The sequence below is a fragment of the Symphalangus syndactylus genome, chromosome 19, assembly GCF_028878055.3.
Source record: "Symphalangus syndactylus isolate Jambi chromosome 19, NHGRI_mSymSyn1-v2.1_pri, whole genome shotgun sequence".
Classification (NCBI taxonomy): domain Eukaryota; kingdom Metazoa; phylum Chordata; class Mammalia; order Primates; family Hylobatidae; genus Symphalangus; species Symphalangus syndactylus.
This window is the reverse complement of record NC_072434.2, coordinates 15,732,779-15,752,909: the sequence shown is the minus strand read 5'-3', so window position 1 is coordinate 15,752,909 and position 20,131 is coordinate 15,732,779. Positions and strand designations below refer to the sequence as shown.

General features: G+C 35.0%; 1 protein-coding gene across 21 annotated transcripts in view; it reads left to right on the top strand.

Annotated features, from left to right (window-relative positions):
• The window catches only part of CD55 (CD55 molecule (Cromer blood group)), a 64,659-nt gene that overhangs the window by 32,623 nt on the left and 11,905 nt on the right, over positions 1 to 20,131 (top strand). For 6 of the 21 annotated variants that reach the window (XM_055234367.2, XM_063613610.1, XM_063613609.1 and 3 more), the window contains 2 exons: positions 6,336 to 6,432; positions 9,742 to 9,869. In XM_055234367.2, coding sequence (XP_055090342.1) covers positions 6,336 to 6,432; positions 9,742 to 9,783 — 139 coding nt within the window. In that variant the 3' untranslated portion in view covers positions 9,784 to 9,869. Of the gene's footprint in view, positions 1 to 812; positions 902 to 2,968; positions 3,034 to 5,302; positions 5,409 to 6,335; positions 7,292 to 9,741; positions 17,527 to 20,131 lie in introns of those variants that run through there. The other 15 variants (XM_055234372.2, XM_063613620.1, XM_063613618.1 and 12 more) reach the window with 9 other exon arrangements.

Here is a 20,131-nt window from a genome sequence, read left to right as displayed (position 1 = left end):
GATGTTCATCCTAGTGACAGACCAAGAGACTATACAACCCAAATTGGACAATTAAGGTGCCCTGATTCCCTACAAGTATTGCTTTATTCCCCTCTGTTGCCAAAGTCCTATATTGAGACATTCATAAGTCCCTCATGGGGACTAATAGATCAATTTAAAGAATAATAAGAAGTCAGGAAATAATGAAATATAGAAAATATTTTTTCTGTATCTCCTAACAATTGTGTACTTATTTATCCTTTAAACTTGAATATGGCATATATTACAGACTAGCCCAAATCTAAATGTACTTTTAAGAGTCTTGACTCTTAAGTAGCTATTTGAAGTTAATAAGATGTGGTTACAGGGGTCTTTATGTCTTATTACATGCCCCTATACATGACGAACTTAAGTCCCATTATAAAGTGACATGAGTTATCTGCCTGTTATTCAGGTTTAAGTCAGATAATATAATCATATAATCTTTCTGTGATATGTTTAGTCTGGAAAAGGAAGTATGTGAATTTCCCTTATTAAAAAAATTGAAGAAATACAGAGGTACAGAAAATCCAACAATGATGGCAAGACACTTAAAGGGTCCTGTGGATGTCTCTCTGAGGAAGCAGAGTTGAATCTGCATTTACAAAATGGAAAATTTAAGGGTTACTCAAGCATACTGTTTTTCAGATCATCTATGAAAATCTCTTCCCAGGGTGACTTCACTTGTCCACAGGCCCTTTATTCTGTTACATTAAGTATGGTATAAGCAAGAACAAAACCTTTCCACGACTTTTTGTTTTCATAGCACATGCATTGCATTTCCACTTTGTTAGCTCTGCAAGTTAGACCTTTTGAAGTGTCTGGGTCATCCCACATTTCTTCAAAAAAGATGATGTGCATCCTCTAGGTCACTCCAGTTCTTGTAGATAGTAGGTAGGTAGAATTCTAAGTTGGGTTCTTTGGCAATGAAGATGATACCCTATATATTAATGTAGTATCTGTCTAATGTAAATTTTGTTTGATGAATATCAGGTATTTTATTGAAAATATTTCAAACAGTTAAAATTATGGCCTGAATCTGGGGCTAGAAGTAAGTTTTTCTATGGCAATAAACTGTTTGACTTACCTTTCCTTGTTCTCAGTTTTCTTATCTGCAAACAAGATATTCAGTGCAATTTAATAAATAATTGTTAAACACTTTCTACTGTTCTACTGTTTGCCATGCACTGTGTTAATAATGAGAGGTGACTGAATGAGATAATAGGTGGCAAACTGCTTTGCAATGTTTTCAGTGCTATGGAAATACAGTTCTACATGATGGGGAACCTTACTAAAATACTCCTTTTGTGGGGGAGAAAAACTTTTTCTAACATGTTATTTTCCTACCTAAGAGCTCTTCAGTTTAATCTTAGGAACGTTGGAATCATAATTATTATTTCATTCATTATTTCATACTTTCATTTTTCCCAAGTTGCATAAATCTTAATGTTGATTCACCTTTGGTTTTCTGTAGATACCAAGTGAATTTGAGATCATAAACAGTTGCCTTTGAACCTGAAAGTTTTGTTTCTAATTTGGGAGATAATATGCTCTTATTAATTTACTGAGAAGATATATAGAATTTTGTTTTTCATATTCTGTGTTTTGCCCTGGTTTTCTGTTAAACCATCAGCCTCTACACTTTCTTGTAGAACTATGTATATGTGTTGATCATTGTTCTGGGAATAGCCTTTTACTTCTGTCATCCGAATGTTCTAGATCACTCTGAATTTTCTGTCTTGATTTAGCATTCAAATAAAAAATAAGGTATTGAAAATGGTGGAATTAGTGGGAACTGGTGACAGAAAGGGGGAAACCCAAAATTTTTTAGGAGCTGTGATTTATTTCATGGATAGTCTTTCTAAGTTAATGATACAATTCTAGGGGATCAGTTAAATAAACTTCTAAAGTAAAATACAGTAAAAACTTACCTGTGGTAGAAATAGCTGTTTTTTAAATCACAATTTCCACATGGCAGTGCAATTGTACAGTGTCTCTATTTTGCTGATTTGGAGCCAAATACACTCATTAGTCACGTTAGATTCAGTTACTATTCTAGTGTCTTCTGTCATTTCCTTTGTAGTACAGACCAACAGAGTTGAGTCCAAGGACACTGGGCAGGGTTGGTGGGGGTGGGGGTGGGGGTGGGTGGGGGGCTGTTGGTGAGGAAAGGGAGAATGAGGATGGTGAGAGAAAAGGGCAAATGGGTGCATTTGAGAAGAAAGATTGTGTAAGCTGTAAAAATGATTTGATGTTGACCAGTTTATTTGACCAATTATTTGCTGTTGTTCAGCTCAAAATAGTGCTTTGAATCTTAAAAGTGAATATAACTTTTTGAAATGAAATTTAATCACCATAGACTGAACACTAAAAAGCATATTCTGTAGGCAAAGTAAATATAGTTTGCCCTCCAATCTCAGATGATAATAGTACAGGCATATTTCCTGTGACAGAGAAATGTCTACATATCTGTTATATCTACTATAAACTAGGTACATGTCCTTCCCATTAACCACATATGTTAATGTTCAACTTCCCTCTTTCTGAGACTCAATTTACTCATCTAAAAAATAAAAGTGAACTCTAAGATACTTTCTAGCTCTAAAATAACAATTCTGTCACCATATTTGAATGCTCAACGATCAAAACATTTAAAATCGAGCATGATTGGGTTGAAACACTTTAGAAGCCTCTCAAACCTGTCAAAAAAATTTATTTGAGCATTGTGATACTCTATATTTCTTCCTTTTTCTTTCAAAGAAAACAGGGCAAATAAAACACACATTTGTCAAAAATTTGTGACATAAGGAAGCCATATACAAAATGCAATTAATATCTCCTATTTTTTAACTCACTTCGTAACCAGTATGTATGTCATTGTGAAACTATAATGTAATTCTAATTGCTCATGTTTCTATTAACTGTGTTACCATATCTTTTCCCCTTCAAGGATTTCTTGCTGGTACTATATTAATTGGTACCCTAATTCTAGTCATTGGACTATGGAAAATCAGGGTGAGCAGAAATTCTGATGATTTTTAAAAATTTATTCCTAGTTTATTTCCAGTAAAATTTGGTACTGTATTAGATGACTCTCTTAGCTTTATTTAAATTTTGGCGTGTCTCTGTATTCATTTTTGTCTGTAATTACTATCCTGGATTAACAGACTTCATGTCTGTTTTTTCTCTATATTCAAAGGCGCATTTCAAAGCAAAGTGACTTGAAGTCTTATTTTGTGATCTATTGATCCACTGACTTTTTTCCACTCAGTATAATTTATGATAGTATCTAGTGTTGCACAGAAGCAAAGAAATCTAGGAAAAATCAACCTCTGACATACTGTGAAATTGCCTGTGATTAGGGCTTTTTCTCAGTTATATTAATAGATGCCAGTCCAGCTCAAAACAGCACAGTGGTTAAGACAGCAGACAAATGGGGGAAATATAATACCTACCTCATATGATTATAATAAGGATCAAATGAGTTGCCACCTGTCAAGTGCTTAGAACATTGCTTGGCACATAGTAAGCACTCAGATATTAAAACAACAACAGCACACACACACATCAGTATTATTTAAAATATCTAATCTGCATTGAATATACATAATGTGAAGTATAAATGTCACGATTGGCTCTGATGTGTCCTGTAGACAGAGGATGATTTAAATTGACCCTCTTCTGTTTTGTAGTTTTAACTGTTCAGAAAACTAGTTGTGGTATTTATACAAACTTGAGTTATTTCTAAGCTGCCCTAATGCCTGTCCATTTTCCCCATTAATAAGAAAACTATAATGCTGTTATTGTCTGTTTTAGTTCTTTGGATGATGTGACCTATCTCCTTTTTACCCTCTACAATTTTTCTATTTAAATTAACAATATTACTTAAGCCTATTATAAGTTAAAGTCTGTAAATATTCTTTAACTCACTAAATGAGTCAGTCTTTTAGAAAGACTTGACCATTATGTCTAGGGGAGTGATTAATAATTTTTACAGACATTTGTTTAATATCAACAAAATATTCTAGCTGTCATGATAGCAAATAAAGTAAGACATAACTTTCTCTCCAGATATATCAGAAACGTTTTAGGAATGTGATTTAGAGCTTAGCAAAAACTCAGTTCTAAGTCATCTAAAGTGAGTTGGTATGGAAGCATCAGCAAAGCTACTCTGAAAAAAAAATTAAACCACCAATCTTATGTACGTTCTTGTATTTGTTCCAACTCTCCTTTTGAAATACTGTTATCAATTTATCAAGTTATAAAGTATCAATGTACAGAGTATTATCAATTTACCAAAGCTACTGCTTTGAGGCTCCCTGGATTGGTGGGAATGGAGACTGGGCGGGCGGGGGTGGGGGCGGGGGCGGGGGCAGCAAGATGTGGTAAGTTTACCAGGTGCTGTCTCTTGGCTTTTATCAGTTTCTTTACATACTTTGGTAAGGTGATTGGCTGTGATACTTGTGTGTCCTATTAAGGACATAAAGTACTGGAACATAGAAGGAGGGAATACAGTAATTTCTGCTTATCCTCGGTTGGGGGGCGGGGTGTTTCAAGACCCCCTAGTGAATGCCTGAAACAACAGACAGTGCCTAACCCTATATATGCTGTGTTTTTTCCCGTATGCACATCCCTATGAGATAAAGTTTAATTTATAAATGAGGCACAGCAAGAGATTAACACCAACGAATAATCAATTAGAACAATTTATTGTAGCAAAAGTTATGTGAATGGGGTCTCTCTCTCTCTCTCTCAAAATATCTTATTGTACTCACCTATTTTCAGATTGCAGTTGATTGTGGGTAACTGAAACCACAGATAAGCAGACTAGTGTATTTGTTTTGAATTGTATTTTGGGGTTTTACAGTGAACTTAATTTCTTATTTCCTGAATTAGAGGGAAACTCATGCAAACTCCTAAGAAAGAATTTGTCTTTTTTATGGGCACATAAAAAACACTCCACTTGCCTTATTTTGGAAACATAAGCTGTTGAGCTAGCTTTATATATGTTTGGCTAGCCTCCTGATTTCATACTGATTTAATTAAATATTTGATCTTAATTAAGACAGGATATAGTTAATGTGCAAGTGATAATGTGGTTTCATTTAATGATTCTTCATGTTTGCCTATCAGAGGATTGATTTATTTCTTTTAGAAGAGTTAGGTCTGTATGATAAATTTTAGTTTAGGGATGGAAGTGTAAGCAGATGCCTGACTTTGTTTTTTAATTGAAATGACACTTATATAATTCAATTCAATAGTTTTTTTCTTCTCTACTATTCAGCTCTTATAATGCACATGAGAGCAACAAAGTACTCAATGTCGTGTTTGACCATTTAAGTGTGACTGATGGTACCTCAGAAATAAGACTTTCTGGTAAATTATAAAAGGTATATATGGTTTAATAAAATCACATTTCTGTATCTTGCAAAATATCCATTAATACCCTTGGCTAGGGGGTTCTTCATGACTTTTAAAGGATAATAGAGGCTTAAGTCTCTACTGTCACTAGAGTTGTTTTTTTCTTTGTTGAATGAAAGACTAATACATTGAATCTCTCATTACTATGACACATCATCAGTTCTGGACTTGGTAGCAGTAATGCTTATCATCTCATCCTACATTTTGAACTCAGTTTATTGTAATGATTAGATGCTATAGTGCCACAAATATTCGGGGGGAAAGGGATGATATATTAGGACTTAAAGAGAATGCCTTCATTATGATAATTTGCATCATGAGATGGTTGACCTACCCTGTATTTCTCCTTTTGCTTGGTGGCTTTTAGAGTTTTCAATGTTTAAGAAAAATTATAATATGTGCTAAGATATCCTGTTATAGGTCATGTTTATAGATCTCAAAAGACATCTCATATCTTTATACAAAATTATCACACAAAAATAACTTGGTGTAAATGTATCTGTAAAACTTTCTGAGTGTCTTCATCTCTTAATTTTCTCTTCCACATGTAGTAGTATTCAGGGGTTTTTATTTATTTTTATATTTTTTAACATCTCCCACACTTAGGAATTCATTGACTTTTAATCTGAGGGTACCTTAATTCATTCTAGCTTAGCCACTATTCATCTCAAGAAACTAAAAACTCCATGTCACATTTTAGTTGTAGCTGTAGCTGATAAACCCCACCTGTAGAATCTCGTCCATATTCTGTTACTCATTATTTTTTTTTGTTTTGCACCCCAAATTAACGGATTCTTTTTGGTGATTTATCACATAGTAACTAAAAATTAGTATTTATCACTAGTAAATAAAATCATTTTGATTTTAACTTTTTTTTTTTTTTTTTTAATTTTCAGGGCACACGTGTTTCACATTGACAGGTTTGCTTGGGACGATAGTAACCATGGGCTTGCTGACTTAGCCAAAGAAGAGTTAAGAAGAAAATACACACAAGTATACAGACTGTTTCTAGTTTCTTAGACTTATCTGCATATTGGATAAAATAAATGCAGTTGTGCTCTTCATTTAGGATGCTTTCATTGTCTTTAAGGTGTGTTAGGAATGTCAACAAAGCAAGGAGAAAAAAGGCAGTCCCGGAATCACATTCTTAGCACACCTACACCTCTTGAAAATAGAACAACTTGCAGAATTGAGAGTGATTCCTTCCTAAAAGTGTAAGAAAACATAGAGATTTGTTCGTATTTAGAATGGGATCACGAGGAAAAGAGAAGAAAAGTGATTTTTTTCCACAAGATCTGTAATGTTATTTCCACTTATAAAGGAAATAAAAAATGAGAAACATTATTTGGATATCAAAAGCAAATAAAAACCCAATTCAGTCTCTTCTAAGCAAAATTGCTAAAGAGAGATGAACCACATTATAAAGTAATCTTTTGCTGTAAGGCATTTTCATCTTTCCTTTGGGTTGGCAAAATATTTTAAAGGTAAGACGTGCTGGTGAACCAGGGGTGTTGATGGTGACAAGGGAGGAATATAGAATGAGAGACTGAGTCTTCCTTTGTCGCACAAATACAGTTTGGAAAAAGCCCGTGAAAGGTGTCTTCTTTGACTTAATGTCTTTAAAAGTATCCAGAGATACTACAATATTAACATAAGAAAAGATTATATATTATTTCTGAAGCGAGATGTCCATAGTCAAATTTGTAAATCTTATTCTTTTGTAATATTTATTTATATTTATTTATGACAGTGAACATTCTGATTTTACATGTAAAACAAGAAAAGTTGAAGAAGATATGTGAAGAAAAATGTATTTTCCCTAAATAGAAATAAATGATCCCATTTTTTGGTATCATGTAGTATTTGAAATTTATTCTTAAACGTGACTACTTTATTTCTTAATAAGAAATTCCCTACCTGCTTCCTACAAGCAGTTCAGAATGCTGTGCCTTGGTTGTCCTAGTGTGAATAATTTTCAGTTACTTTAAAATTATATTGTACTTTCTCAAGCATGTCATATCCTTTCCTGTTAGAGTACCTATAGTGCTTGTTACTGATTTACCTGAAGGCAATCTGATTAATTTCTAGGTTTTTACCATATTCTTGTCATCTTGCCAATTACATTTTAAGTGTTAGACTAGACTAAGATGTGCTAGTTGTATAGAATATAACTAGATTTTTTTTTTTTTTTTTTTTTTTTTGAGACGGAGTCTCGCTCTGTTGCCCAGGCTGGAGTGCAGTGGCGCAATCTCGGCTCACTGCAAGCTCCGCCTCCCGGGTTCACGCCATTCTCCTGCCTCAGCCTCTCCGAGTAGCTGGGACTACAGGCGCCCGCCACCACGCCCGGCTAATTTTTTGTATTTTTAGTAGAGACGGGGTTTCACCGTGGTCTCGATCTCCTGACCTCGTGATCCGCCCGCCTCGGCCTCCCAAAGTGCTGGGATTACAAGCGTGAGCCACCGCGCCCGGCCGAATATAACTAGATTTATTATGGCAATGTTTATTTTGTCATTTTGCTTCATCTGTTTTGTTGTTGAAGTACTTTAAATTTCATATGTTCATGGCATTTCACTGTAAAGACTTTAATGTGTATTTCTTAAAATAAAACTTTTTTTTCCTCCTTAACCACAATTATCACAACTAGCAGTACTATCAATAATTTCCTAATAGTTTCTAATATTAGGAAATTCTTTGAACTTCCCTAGAAGTTCTAAGAGTAGGCACATATCCACCTATTCATTCATTCATTTGTTAAATATGAGGGCCCGCTCTGCCTATTCTGTAATAACCCAGTGCTTCCAGGGATAGCAATAACACTGGCTTGGCTATTCAGAAAAAAAGCTGAGTGCCTTCTATGTGCAAGTTGCCATATGCTAAATGTGAGCTTACCAAGATAACTGCAAGTGTCTGCCCTCAAGTTGCTTATAATTTGCCACAGGAAGACCAAAATATATACTTATTGAGAGAAAGAAGATAAAGTTACAAGTGTTACAGCCCCGAATATGGTGGGTGCTTAAGCTGTTTGTTAAGCAGTTGAGTGGCAGGGAGGGAGACATTCAAGGCAGGAAGCTGATTAAGAAAGCAGTAATAGATGAGATTATAATGGCAGGATGGTGGAAGTAGGAAAGGCTTAGAGCAAGGGCTAGACTATGTCATGTGTTCTGTGTAGAAGTGAAAATTGTCAGCTCTAGACTTTTTATTCTGCTCGATCAAATTAGAATTAGCATAAAATAGGTTTATAATAGCAAGAACTTGCTATCTTTAGATAAGGGTAAAAGTGGAAATACTATTAAACAGTCATTTACCTTGAAGAAAATATGAACAGTAGCCTTGCTGAGGGTAAAGATATTTTCTTGTAGGATTTATATTTACTGTGTGTCCCATAGTTATGAGGTTGAGTGGTTTTATTTTTGCTCAAGATAACCTCTCCTGTGAGATTTTACTTTGATTGCAAAGGTTGTATTGCTTTTCCTCTTGAGACTGATGTATTTGTTACAGCAAGTTATACCTGCTCACTGTAGAAATTTGTGAGTTTTATAATATTTAGCCCACTATCACTGTCACTTTTCTGGGAACACTTGAACATGAATAGTTTTTGTCTTGTCACACCCTAGCCCTGTTTGCTTTGGTTAATGTCCAATGTGCGAATGCTTCATTTTCCTCCCACCCATCCTGAGTGTTTTCTTCCTCCTTACCGAAACTAAAAACAGCCCCTTCCCTGAAGGTACTGCTTCCTTTGCAGCCTATTCCAGTGGTGGCTGGTTTATTTTCATGCATATGACTCATTGTTAAGAGGTGGTGGAGGTGTTTTCCTTGTTCCTCATTGTCATGTCTTCCATCTCAACCCCCACACACATCTCTTTAAAAAGAGTAACTGTCCATTTACTCTGGAAGGGTAATTTACTAAAATGTGAAATGTTTTCCCTATAATTCTCCTTGGTGAAAAGCATGGATTCTGGAGACAAATCGGAGCCCTGGCATTTATCAGCTACAGGACTCAAGGGATATTCCTTGTCAGTGTACCTTAGTTATCTATGTGTAAAGTGGGCCTAAAATCAGTACCAGCCTCATAGGATTTGCAATGAGAATTAAGTTAATACACATAGAGCTTAAAATAGTGCCAGCCATGTAGTAAGTGCTCAGTAAGTTTTAACTCTTTTTAGTGCACAGGTGGAGAGATTGCCTTAGGTGGAAGCATGCAGGGCTTCGGTAGATACCAGGAGGGAACTGTTGCAGGTGGGTTGGAGATGCCCATTGTGGCAGCTTTTAGAAATTGATTTCACATTTCTTCTGTTTTCTCAGGGACATATACATCAAGGTCATCATGAAAATGATGACACATGAGGAGGTGTTATGTTTGAAGACAGCAGAGAAGGAAAGGACTAGAGACATTTAGTCAATTAGCAGGCAATGCCAAAGACCCAGTTGAGGTGAGTGCTCATGAATTTAGAGTGCAATCATCAAGCTTGGTTCTGAGTTTTTCTGCAGTCATATTTAGCTTTCTAGATACCGTCTCAGAAAAAACCAGTTGCTTGGATTTAATCATGATTGGGTGTTCCCAGGTGAATTTGATGATGTGAGTTGAACATGTGCACAAGGGAGTGATTAAAATGATGGACCATAGAATTTAAGCTATGTGAGAAGGGAAGTGAAGATATATGAGTGGTAGGAAACAATGAGTAACAGGATCAATATTTTGTAGGCCTTAATGGGGTCATGTCATTGTTAGACTTGGGGTACTATTTAGGATGAACTAGAGTGGTAATATGCAGTAGTGAGAAATAAGAATGCCTCAATTGAGGGTAAAACAGAATTGGCGACCAGAGGGCAAAGCAGTCTACAAATACACTTCCCCTTCATTTTGGGCACAAAGTTAGACACATTTCCTGGCACCCTTGCAGTTAAGTGTAGACATAGGACTGAGTTCTGGCCAAAGGAACATGATCAGAGATGTATAGCATTTCTAAGTCTAGTCCTAAAACATTCCCATATGCGATCCTCCTTGCCTCTTTCCCTACACTGAGTTGATGAAAGTGACTGTAGTAACCTACTAAGTCACATGCTAAAGATAACAGAACCACAGAAAGGAAGGAGCTTGAGTCATTGCTTTGAGGAGAGCTGTCTGCTGATCAGGAACACCCACATTAGATTTCATGTGAAGAAGAAATAAACTGTCATGTTTGAGTTCTAACATTTTGGGGATTGGTGTGTCATGTTATTGTGGTTGACATTATCTAAACTGACACTAAAGCCTTCTAGATTTTGGTGATGCAAGGGTTTAGACAGAACTATGGTTGTGAGAAGTTGAAATAAAATAGTGGACAAAAGTACTGGTGAAGAGGAGGCCATGGAACATCTTAATTGACACTGAAATCACCAAGCATGGGGATTCATGTTAGAGAGTGATACTGAGTCAGGGGCTAAAATCTTCATGAAATGAGGAGGAGTGGCTTGTACATCTGAAGATGATTGCAAACAAGAAGATAGCAGGTGCTATATTCTGATGATACGTGACTCAAAGGAAAGGGTTTTGTGGAAAGGAAGGAGGACTGGTCTGCAAATAGCAATGATGAATAAAACAGGGCACCAACTTCACCTCTATGCCTGGTACTATGTGGAATGGAAATGCAATGAGATATTTTTGCCTACCAGAGATTTGTTTGCACATTCAAACCCACTGTATGATCCTCTTCCACTCCTTGTTATTGCAATCCCCCTACTTTGTGATAACCCACCCCTGTCTGTTGAGGGATTTGGAACTGGCTCACTGTCTCCCAACCATCCTGCAATCTGGTATTATCCATAATTATTTCACATTGACAAGGATGACTCCTTATAACATCTGTGCCTCTGGTTTTACTGACCTTTTGGTTTCTAATGACCTCCTCCACTCTATCTGGGTCACTCATCTCCATGGAACCTTCTTAAATCACTAATTCAGGCATATTTTCTTGCTCAATATAATCTTTTCAGCTTTCTAGTTTAGTTACCCCAGTATGTTCATCAACTCTCCGCTTTCTTCCTATTTATAAGTCTGCTGTGATGGATATTTTCTGTTTGTTCATCCAGAATCACTCTCTAGCACACTCCAACTTGCTGTGACCTCAGAGGCTGACCTATAATGGAAGCTGTGGAGGGGAGAGCTGCATTCCTTCTAATTTTTGTTTTGTCTCAAAACACTCCACAACTTCTTATTTTATGTCATTTTTTTTCTACCATCCTATCACCAAAGGTTGGCTCCCCTTCCTTTTGCCCTTTTCCTCTTTTAGAAACTACACCTTTCAAAGGCTATCAACTCAGATCACATTATGTTTATGGCCCTTTCTTGAAGGTAGTGCTTGTAATTAGTGCTCTGGTCTACAAGGACACCTTTTCAGCATTTTCATTTTTACGGCAGACTCTTACTTTCTGGCAATGGTTTTGGAGCAATTTGAGGACTCTGCTGGCTCAGCTTTTTTCTCTTTCATGATGTCTTTCCACAGACTGCCCTTGCTCACCACAGAGGCTTCTAGGAGCAGTGTGAAGGACTCCTGGGTTGTTTTTGTTTGTTTGTTTTCTTATAGACAATTTGAAGTTGGTGCTGTGTCTTCTAGTTATGTTGAGAATGTGGTTTTCATGTGACCACACTTCCTATTGGCGTGGCTGTGGAAAATCAGATGTTTTTATATATTATTGGTGGGAATGCAAACTGATACGGCCATTTTATAGGGGAATTTTCCAATACCTAAAAAAAAAAAAACCACACATATGCATTTACTCTTTGATCCACCAATCTCACATCTAGAAATGAACTCTGAAGATATACCTCCAATAATATGAAAATATACAGTACAAGGATATTCACCAAAACATTGTTTGTCATTGCAAAAGACTGGAAACCACTTAAATGCTCATATGTAGGACTTGCTGAATAAGCTGTGTTATATCCAAACAGTGGAGCACTATGCAGCTCTGAAAAAAGAATGAGGAATATCTCTATGAACTATTATGAAGTATTTCTAGGATATATTATTAAGTGAAAAAAGTACAAAAGACATGCTACTTCTCATGTGAAAAAAGAAATAAAAAATACACATCCTCGTTTGTACAAAAAGAAACATAGGAAGGATAAACTAGAAACAATGAGATGGTTATATACACGGTATAGGTATATAGGTTTTTCCATATATCAATGAAACATTTGCTCAAAAACATCATATACTTGGCCATAAAAGTATATTCACTTTTTAGAAGGCCGTGTTGATAAATATGAAAAAGAAGGTGATCAACAAAATCTTAAACACTTGAAAATTAAGATGCTCCTAGATCACCCTTATATCAAAGTTAAATTTAAAAAATTAAAAAGTAGGAAAGAGTGAAAAGAAGAACAATTCACACTAAGTTATTTGGAACACAGACAACTTTTCAGTGGAACTTGCAAGCTTTAAATGCCTTCATTATTAAGGAAAATATTAAAAATAAAGGAATTGGAACTCATCTGTGGAAACTAAAGAGAAACGAAAAGGTTTTAACATATTAGTCAAGATACACATATAAACATAGACTATCAGATAAAACCTAAGACCTCAATCTAAGGTCTGTAAAAAACTTTAAAACAAAGATTAGAATCGTAAGAGTTAATGAAATATAGACATTTTTGACAATGCAAAAAATGTAAATAATGAATAGAAAAAGTGGATAATTTAGCAATAAATTGCTAAAACACAAAAGAGAGATTAATGATTTGTGTCTATAATAGACAAAAAGCTCTTACATTGATAGGTAAATGACATAAAACCCAATACAACATGGACAGGTATACCAATAGGAAATTTTTAGCAAGGTAAATCAGTTTGATCAAGAACATATGAAAAGATGTTGACATTCACTAGGAGTCAGAGTAAAGAAAATCAAAATAATTTTCCGAGGTATGAGGTATTAGAATGAACACAGAATGATGGCATTTCAGGGCTAAGGCTGGAAATGGCCCTTCTATGTTGCCATGGGAACTGAATAAACCTGGTCTTAACCATGTATTGGAGAAGGAATCTATCCACAAACCAAGGAGGTGCATGGGTGCAGGTTGGTACTGGGCTGACCAAAGGCCACTGGAGGGGAGGAGGCCTCAGGATCACAAAACGCTTGAGGATGGCACGGTGCCCCGGGTCTTACAATATGGTTTGCTTCCAGCCGAGATGAGAAAAAAAAAATTACAAATTACATGAATACCTACCTAGACAATCCAATTAAACTCTAACAAAATGTATTGGATTTAACAATGGACCTCATATTAGGTAAATAGTGACAATAATAAATTGGATATGACAATGCAAAAATAATCCCGCTTATGAGTGATAATCATCATAAAATATCAAAGAATGTAGGTACCCAGAAAGATTCTTCAAATATGTGAAGCAACTGTTCACATTTCTTTAAAAATTATAAAAACAGCTCTGAAAATTTAAGGTAAGTCATTTCCTTGTTGAAAAATGTGAAAATAACTAGTCATCACAAATTTAAAAATAAAATCAATGCAATTCCAAACAAATTCCAATGAAGTTTTTGTTGAAGTGAGCTGGACAAAAGATAATGAAGGTTTGTATGTGTGAAAGAAATAGATCAATTATATTATTGATTATATAAGGAAAATTCATTATTTCTGGAAAATTATAATTGACTTTAATCATTAGCTTTTTAATCATAAGTGTTACTACTATATGAACAAAAACAGGTGAGGTTGTTATTCATAAGTCCAAGAAATGACATTGAATTTTGTTAGTTCTCAGAAAAAAGTAACTTAGAATGAAGTTCATGCAGTGTTCTAATTTATAAAACAAACATTAGTTTTCAATCAACCATTGGCATATGATATGGTACCCAGATATTCTAATTGTAGTAATTTGTTAGTGCTACATAATTTGTAATATAGTCCAAGATTGATGAGAAGTAATTTAGAATGACACTGCTTATGTAAATTGTTAATCATTTTAGTTAAGCATATATATTAAATTTACATAAATTCAACTTGTATTATAGATAACTTATCAAATATTTGTTTCGTTTAATTTAGGCTTTTTTAATGAACAAAAAGTTTTGGCACATACTAAAATCAAGACCAGCTACATAATTTGTAGAGCCCAGTTCAAAATGAAAATGCAGAATCCCTTGTTCCAAAATCATTAAGAGTTTCAAGATGGTGACCACAGGGCACTAAACCAAGGGCCCTTGTGAGCCTGAGTCCCAGTGTGACTATATGAGTTGCATGTCTGTGAAGCCAGCCCTGACTAACATACCATGCATGCATTTATTTTTACACTGAAACATCTGAGAGAAGACAGAGCTTTTTGTCATACCTGAAATACACAAAATGATATAATTTATCCAAGGGTTTACCTCGATTAAGGATATGATGAACTTGGATTATAAATGTAATTATTTAGCATGTAAGAGTAAAGCTTTGTAATTCCTGGTTTAAAATACTTATATCAGAAGTTTTCAGTCTTTAAAGATAGAAAATTAGGTTTAAAATTTACCTTTTTACAGAAAAAATGGATGAGAACTTAAATTTCCATTTTTCTTGTTTACTTTCTCAAGGACAGAAAGAGTTTAAATTTGGGAAAATAAATTTTCAATTAATCATTTAGATGTTTTTATGCATAGACTTATGAGTATTTTTCTTTTTTCTTGCCAAAAATGTAACATCTGTTTTTAACTCAATATCATTAACTAAAGGGCTTAAAACTCAGTTGAATAATGTCCTTTTAAAATGAATTTGGCAGGAGCTGTTTCCAAGGAGAAAAGACTTTTGAGATACAGTTCTCTGATAAATTAATTAGTGTATTTATAAAAACTACATTGACCTGGTGACTGTAGAGCCTTTACTTTTTCCCCAGCAGATGTGTTTTCTTATACCATGACCAAATATGAAGAATTAGAAAGTTTTGCTTCGTTTCTTAATTTTTTGCAAATTTTTAGTCATTCTATATTTAGACAACTATTAAGTGATTTTTAATGCCAATTAAAACAGGGATTCCATTATTTAAGGGACTTATCAGAATTATCTAAAAACACACAAACTAGTCTAGATTTTAAAAATCCTCCAATCACAACCTGTACCTACCCTGGAATTATTTCGTTTCTGGAGAAGTCTGCAGTCATAGGTGCCTCATCATCAAATGCGAAATCACTTTTTGGAGTTCTGGGAATTCCCCATTCCTCAGGGAGGATTCCAATTTTGTTGGAACTAAAAATTAGACAAATGTTTGGGGGAGGGATACTTTTTAAGAAAAAAAATACAAAACCATGAATTCAAATTTAGTTTCTACTGCCTTGGAAGGAAGCATACAAGGAAAGCCCCCTGAAGCATTAGCGTCAAGGGTAAACCTTCCTCTGGCCACATCCCACCTCTCAATTCAGGTTGGCATTCATAAAGGGGAGGGGGTAATTTCTCTTAATCAATGTCTACAATACTTTTCTTCCACGGAAAATAAAGAACTCTACATATTCTGAACAAGTTTAGGTAAGCTGATAGAAGGTTGTCTTTCTGCCTGCGTGCTTGGCACAAGGTTCAAGAGGGAAGCACATACTCAGTAGGGAAAAAAAAAATCCTTCCATTCAGCTACCCTGAGCTTCCACTTCTGCTCAATCAGACCTTCATCCGCCCTATTTTCCAGGTGGTGGCAGTTCCTTGCAATGAGGAACGGCCATCGATCTACTAAGGAAAGGGCTCTGCTTTTTACTGAAATGTCATATTGAGGCAGGAGAATAGAGTCTGGAGACAGGGAGCCTAAGGCCAACCCACTGCTGACTTCTTGGAATTGGATCAAAAGGAAAACCCCACCTCTTCATGCCCAAGTGATAAGGGGCCAGAGGCCCTCTTCCTCTACAAAACCTCCTTTCCCCTTTGTCACAAACAACAAATGCCTCTAATTAGTCCCAGGCTGAACCTTCACTTCAGCCTCTGATTAGTCATGGGCCAATCCTTCATTTGCGTAGGGTGTAACCAATTGGAGACCTCTAAAGGGTACCTAGTGGTGTTACCAAATTCTTTTAGCTTATAAAAACCCTAAAGAACATTGCAGTTGGGGCTCTTGAGCTGCTTGTTTGAGCCCGCTCCCGCTCTGTGAAGTGTACTTTCTTTTCAATAAATCTGTGCTTTCGTTGCTTCCTTCTTTTATTGCTTTGGTTGTGGGTTTTGTTTAATTATTTGTTCAACATGCCAAGAACCCAACCTGCAGTCAAGGCTTTCCATCCAGTAACAATATTTTGTTAGCTGGCTTACTTATGTTAAGTGTTGCTCACCTTCAATCCATGAATTTTGTTTGACTACATTTTAAGATTGACCAATTTGGCAAATTTTTGAAGTTAATTCCATTTTTAATTTTTGTTAACAAATGTATTTTCACAAAATTCATTTGATGTTTTTCTTTTAAAATTGATTATTTAATTCTGTTCTAGAGTATATCACATGTACTTCTGTCAATAATAGCTTTTACTTCTCATAATTTTGTTTTATATGTGCATTTTTATTGAATTAATCTTTCGTTTTTATAACTGTATTCTTAACAATAAAGGACTTTTGGACATTGCTTTTAGTGTATCATGTGTTAAAGCTAAATTTCTTATTTATTTATTTTATTATACTTTAAGTTCTAGGGTACGTGTGCACAAAGTGCAGGTTTGTTACATATGTATACACGTGCCACGTTGGTGTGTTGCACCCATTAACTTATCATTTACATTAGGTATTTCTCCTAATGCTATCCCTCCCCCCTCCCCCCACCCCACAACAGGCCCCTGTGTGTGATGTTCCCCACCCCGTGTCCAAGTGTTCTCATTGTTCAATTCCCACCTATGAGTGAGAACATGTGGTGTTAGAATTCATTTTTTAGATGTTTACTGCTCCCATTGCAAATTAGTATTGACGTGAATTCACAGAGCTTGAAAGACTTCCAAGCTGCATTTTCAGCTCTCGCTCCTCAGCCTGCTCACCAACATCCAAATAATCTTTCAATTTTCATTATTTCGATGTCTGCCTCTTTCTTTTGTCATTATTTTATATAATGCTTATTGGATTGTGAAAATGAATAAATAATTGTTGAGAAATGATTTGTGGTGCTTTGTTTGATTTCAGTTTCCTATTGAATCATTCAGAAACAAATATATTGGCTTTTAGTGCCAAAGTAAAATATCTGAAATTTTTCTAGCATTTTGGCCAAAGTTCCAGACATTTCTCCTAGCATGACACTGATGACACCAGTTCTCTCTATATAGAATTCAGTGATATTTTCAAATAAATATTTCTAATTGACACCACTTTTTGTTTTAGGAATATTTGTGTGTGTGTGCGTGTGTGCGTGTGTGTGTGTGTGTTTTAAGAGACAGGGTATCACTCTGCTGTTGGAGTGCAGTGGTGCAATCATGCTCACTGCAGCCTTGAACACCTTGACTCAAGCAATCCTCACACCTCAGCCTCCTGAGTAGCAAGGACTATAGGTATGAGCCACCATGCCCCACTAATTTTTTTATTTTTATTTTTATAGAGACAGGATCTTGCTGTGTTGCCCAGGCTGGTCTTGAACTCCTAGCCTCAAGCGATCCTCCCACCTCGTCCTCCCAAAGTGCTCGATTACAGGCATAAGCCACCAAGCACAGCTCAAAACTATTTTTATCAATAAATAAGTATAAATTTTGCTTTAATTCAGATGTTACATTAATTACATTAATTCCAGCACTACCAAATCATTAAATTACAAGGAATTTTACATTTAAAGTAAATAAAATATATATTTATGTCAAATAAAATTTGGGAACAGATTCAGTTCTGTAAGAGATTTTAATATATGATGAAGAAATAATAGATTATGGTATGGTTTGTTAAATTAATTGTGCTGACATAATTGATAATTGATTAAAACAATAATCCCTTGCTTTGTAAGTTTTCATAAAAGTTATTTGCTCATTTTAATAGAATATATGTTGTGACAAGTGGTCCACAACCCTAGATAACAATGAAAAACCTATATCACTATTATTTTTTGAAGTGATATTAAGTATTTTACTCTGAAATTGCTTTAGTATTTTTAACTAATCATAGTATTTAAATTATGGTTTATTCTCAGTTTTAAAATTCATTTCATCAATACATTAATAAAAGATTGTTTCAGAAACTTTAAAATATTTTAAGGTAGAACTTATTTAATATGTGCTTTTAATTATGTCTCTTGATGATTATAACTATTCTTTATTTCAGCATGAGTTTTACAAAATTTTAGTCCTGTTTTGGTGAATCTATGAATGTTTCCACTTTTAAAGATACAACATTTAAGTGCCATTTGCATCCATTTTCTTTTTTAGTATTTTTTTCCTCAATATGAAAGGATACTTAAGAGTTTTCTGGCATTTCCTGATGTTTCTCATTTAAGACTTTTACCGCACTTTTTAAATTTTTTTATTTTTTTGAGATGGAGTCTCGCTCTGTCTCCCAGGCTGAAGTGCAGTGGCATGATCTCAGCTTACTGCAACCTCTGCCTCCTGGGTTCAAGCGATTCTCCTGCCTCAGCCTCCCGGGCAGCTGGGACTACAGGCGCATGCCACCAAGCCTGGCTAATTTTTTTTTTTTTTTTTTTTTGTATTTTTAGTAGAGACGTGGTTTCACCATATTGGTCAGGCTAGTCTTAAACTCCTGACCTCGTGATCTGCCTGCCTCAACCTCCCAAAGTGCTGGGATTACAGGCATGAGCCACCGCACCCGGCGACCTTTTCTACTATATCAGGTGATGTTCCAGGCTGTAGCACATTAATATAATCTTATTTTCTTAGAGATTCAGAAGATTCATATTAATAATAGTAAAAAGAGGAACATTAAGAAACATATTCAGAATTTGTTGGATGTTTTCAATATTAATACACATTATTCACTAAGTATCAAAGTACTACATATTTACTAGTCACATAAAAATCTCACTCTAAGAACCATAATATCAAATCAAACTAGTTAGAAACTGAAGCAGGTATGAGCAAAAGAAGTGTTATGATTGAAATTATCATTAAAAAGATAGTTAATATGCATATTGGATAAATATCACATTAAAACAATTTTAAGAGTGAGGCAAATTGAGTTTTAAAATTTTTACAAGCCATTATTTTATTACACAGGAATCTTATTCCTGCACCAAGGAGAAAGGAAGCTCAATTAGCTCATTCAGAACCTTTCTTCCTTAAGTTCATGTGACATTACTTCAATTATATCATGAATTTAAAGGAGGACATCTCAAAATATTATTCATAGTTAACAAATTCCAGGTCATTGGCATTATTATATGGCTCTGTGTTCAATACAGGTTATTCTATTGATTTAATTTGCTTAAATGTTTTCACTCATTCAAAATAATGACAAATTGAAATTAAATATATCTTATTTGAAGAGAATTGACATATTTCCACTAAGGATTCTTCTTTTCCAAGAACAGGAATAAGGACAACTTGACACTTTGATCTTCTTTACCAATAACTGATCTGTTAAAAATAACTTGGGTACTATGCTTACTACGTGGGTGACAAAATAACCTGTACAACAAACCCCCATAACATGAATTTACCTATATGACAAAACTGCACATGTACCCTGAACCTAAAATAAAAGTTTAAAAAACAAATAAATACTTTGGAAGGCTGAGGCAGGTGGATTGCCTGAGCTCAGGAGTTCGAGACC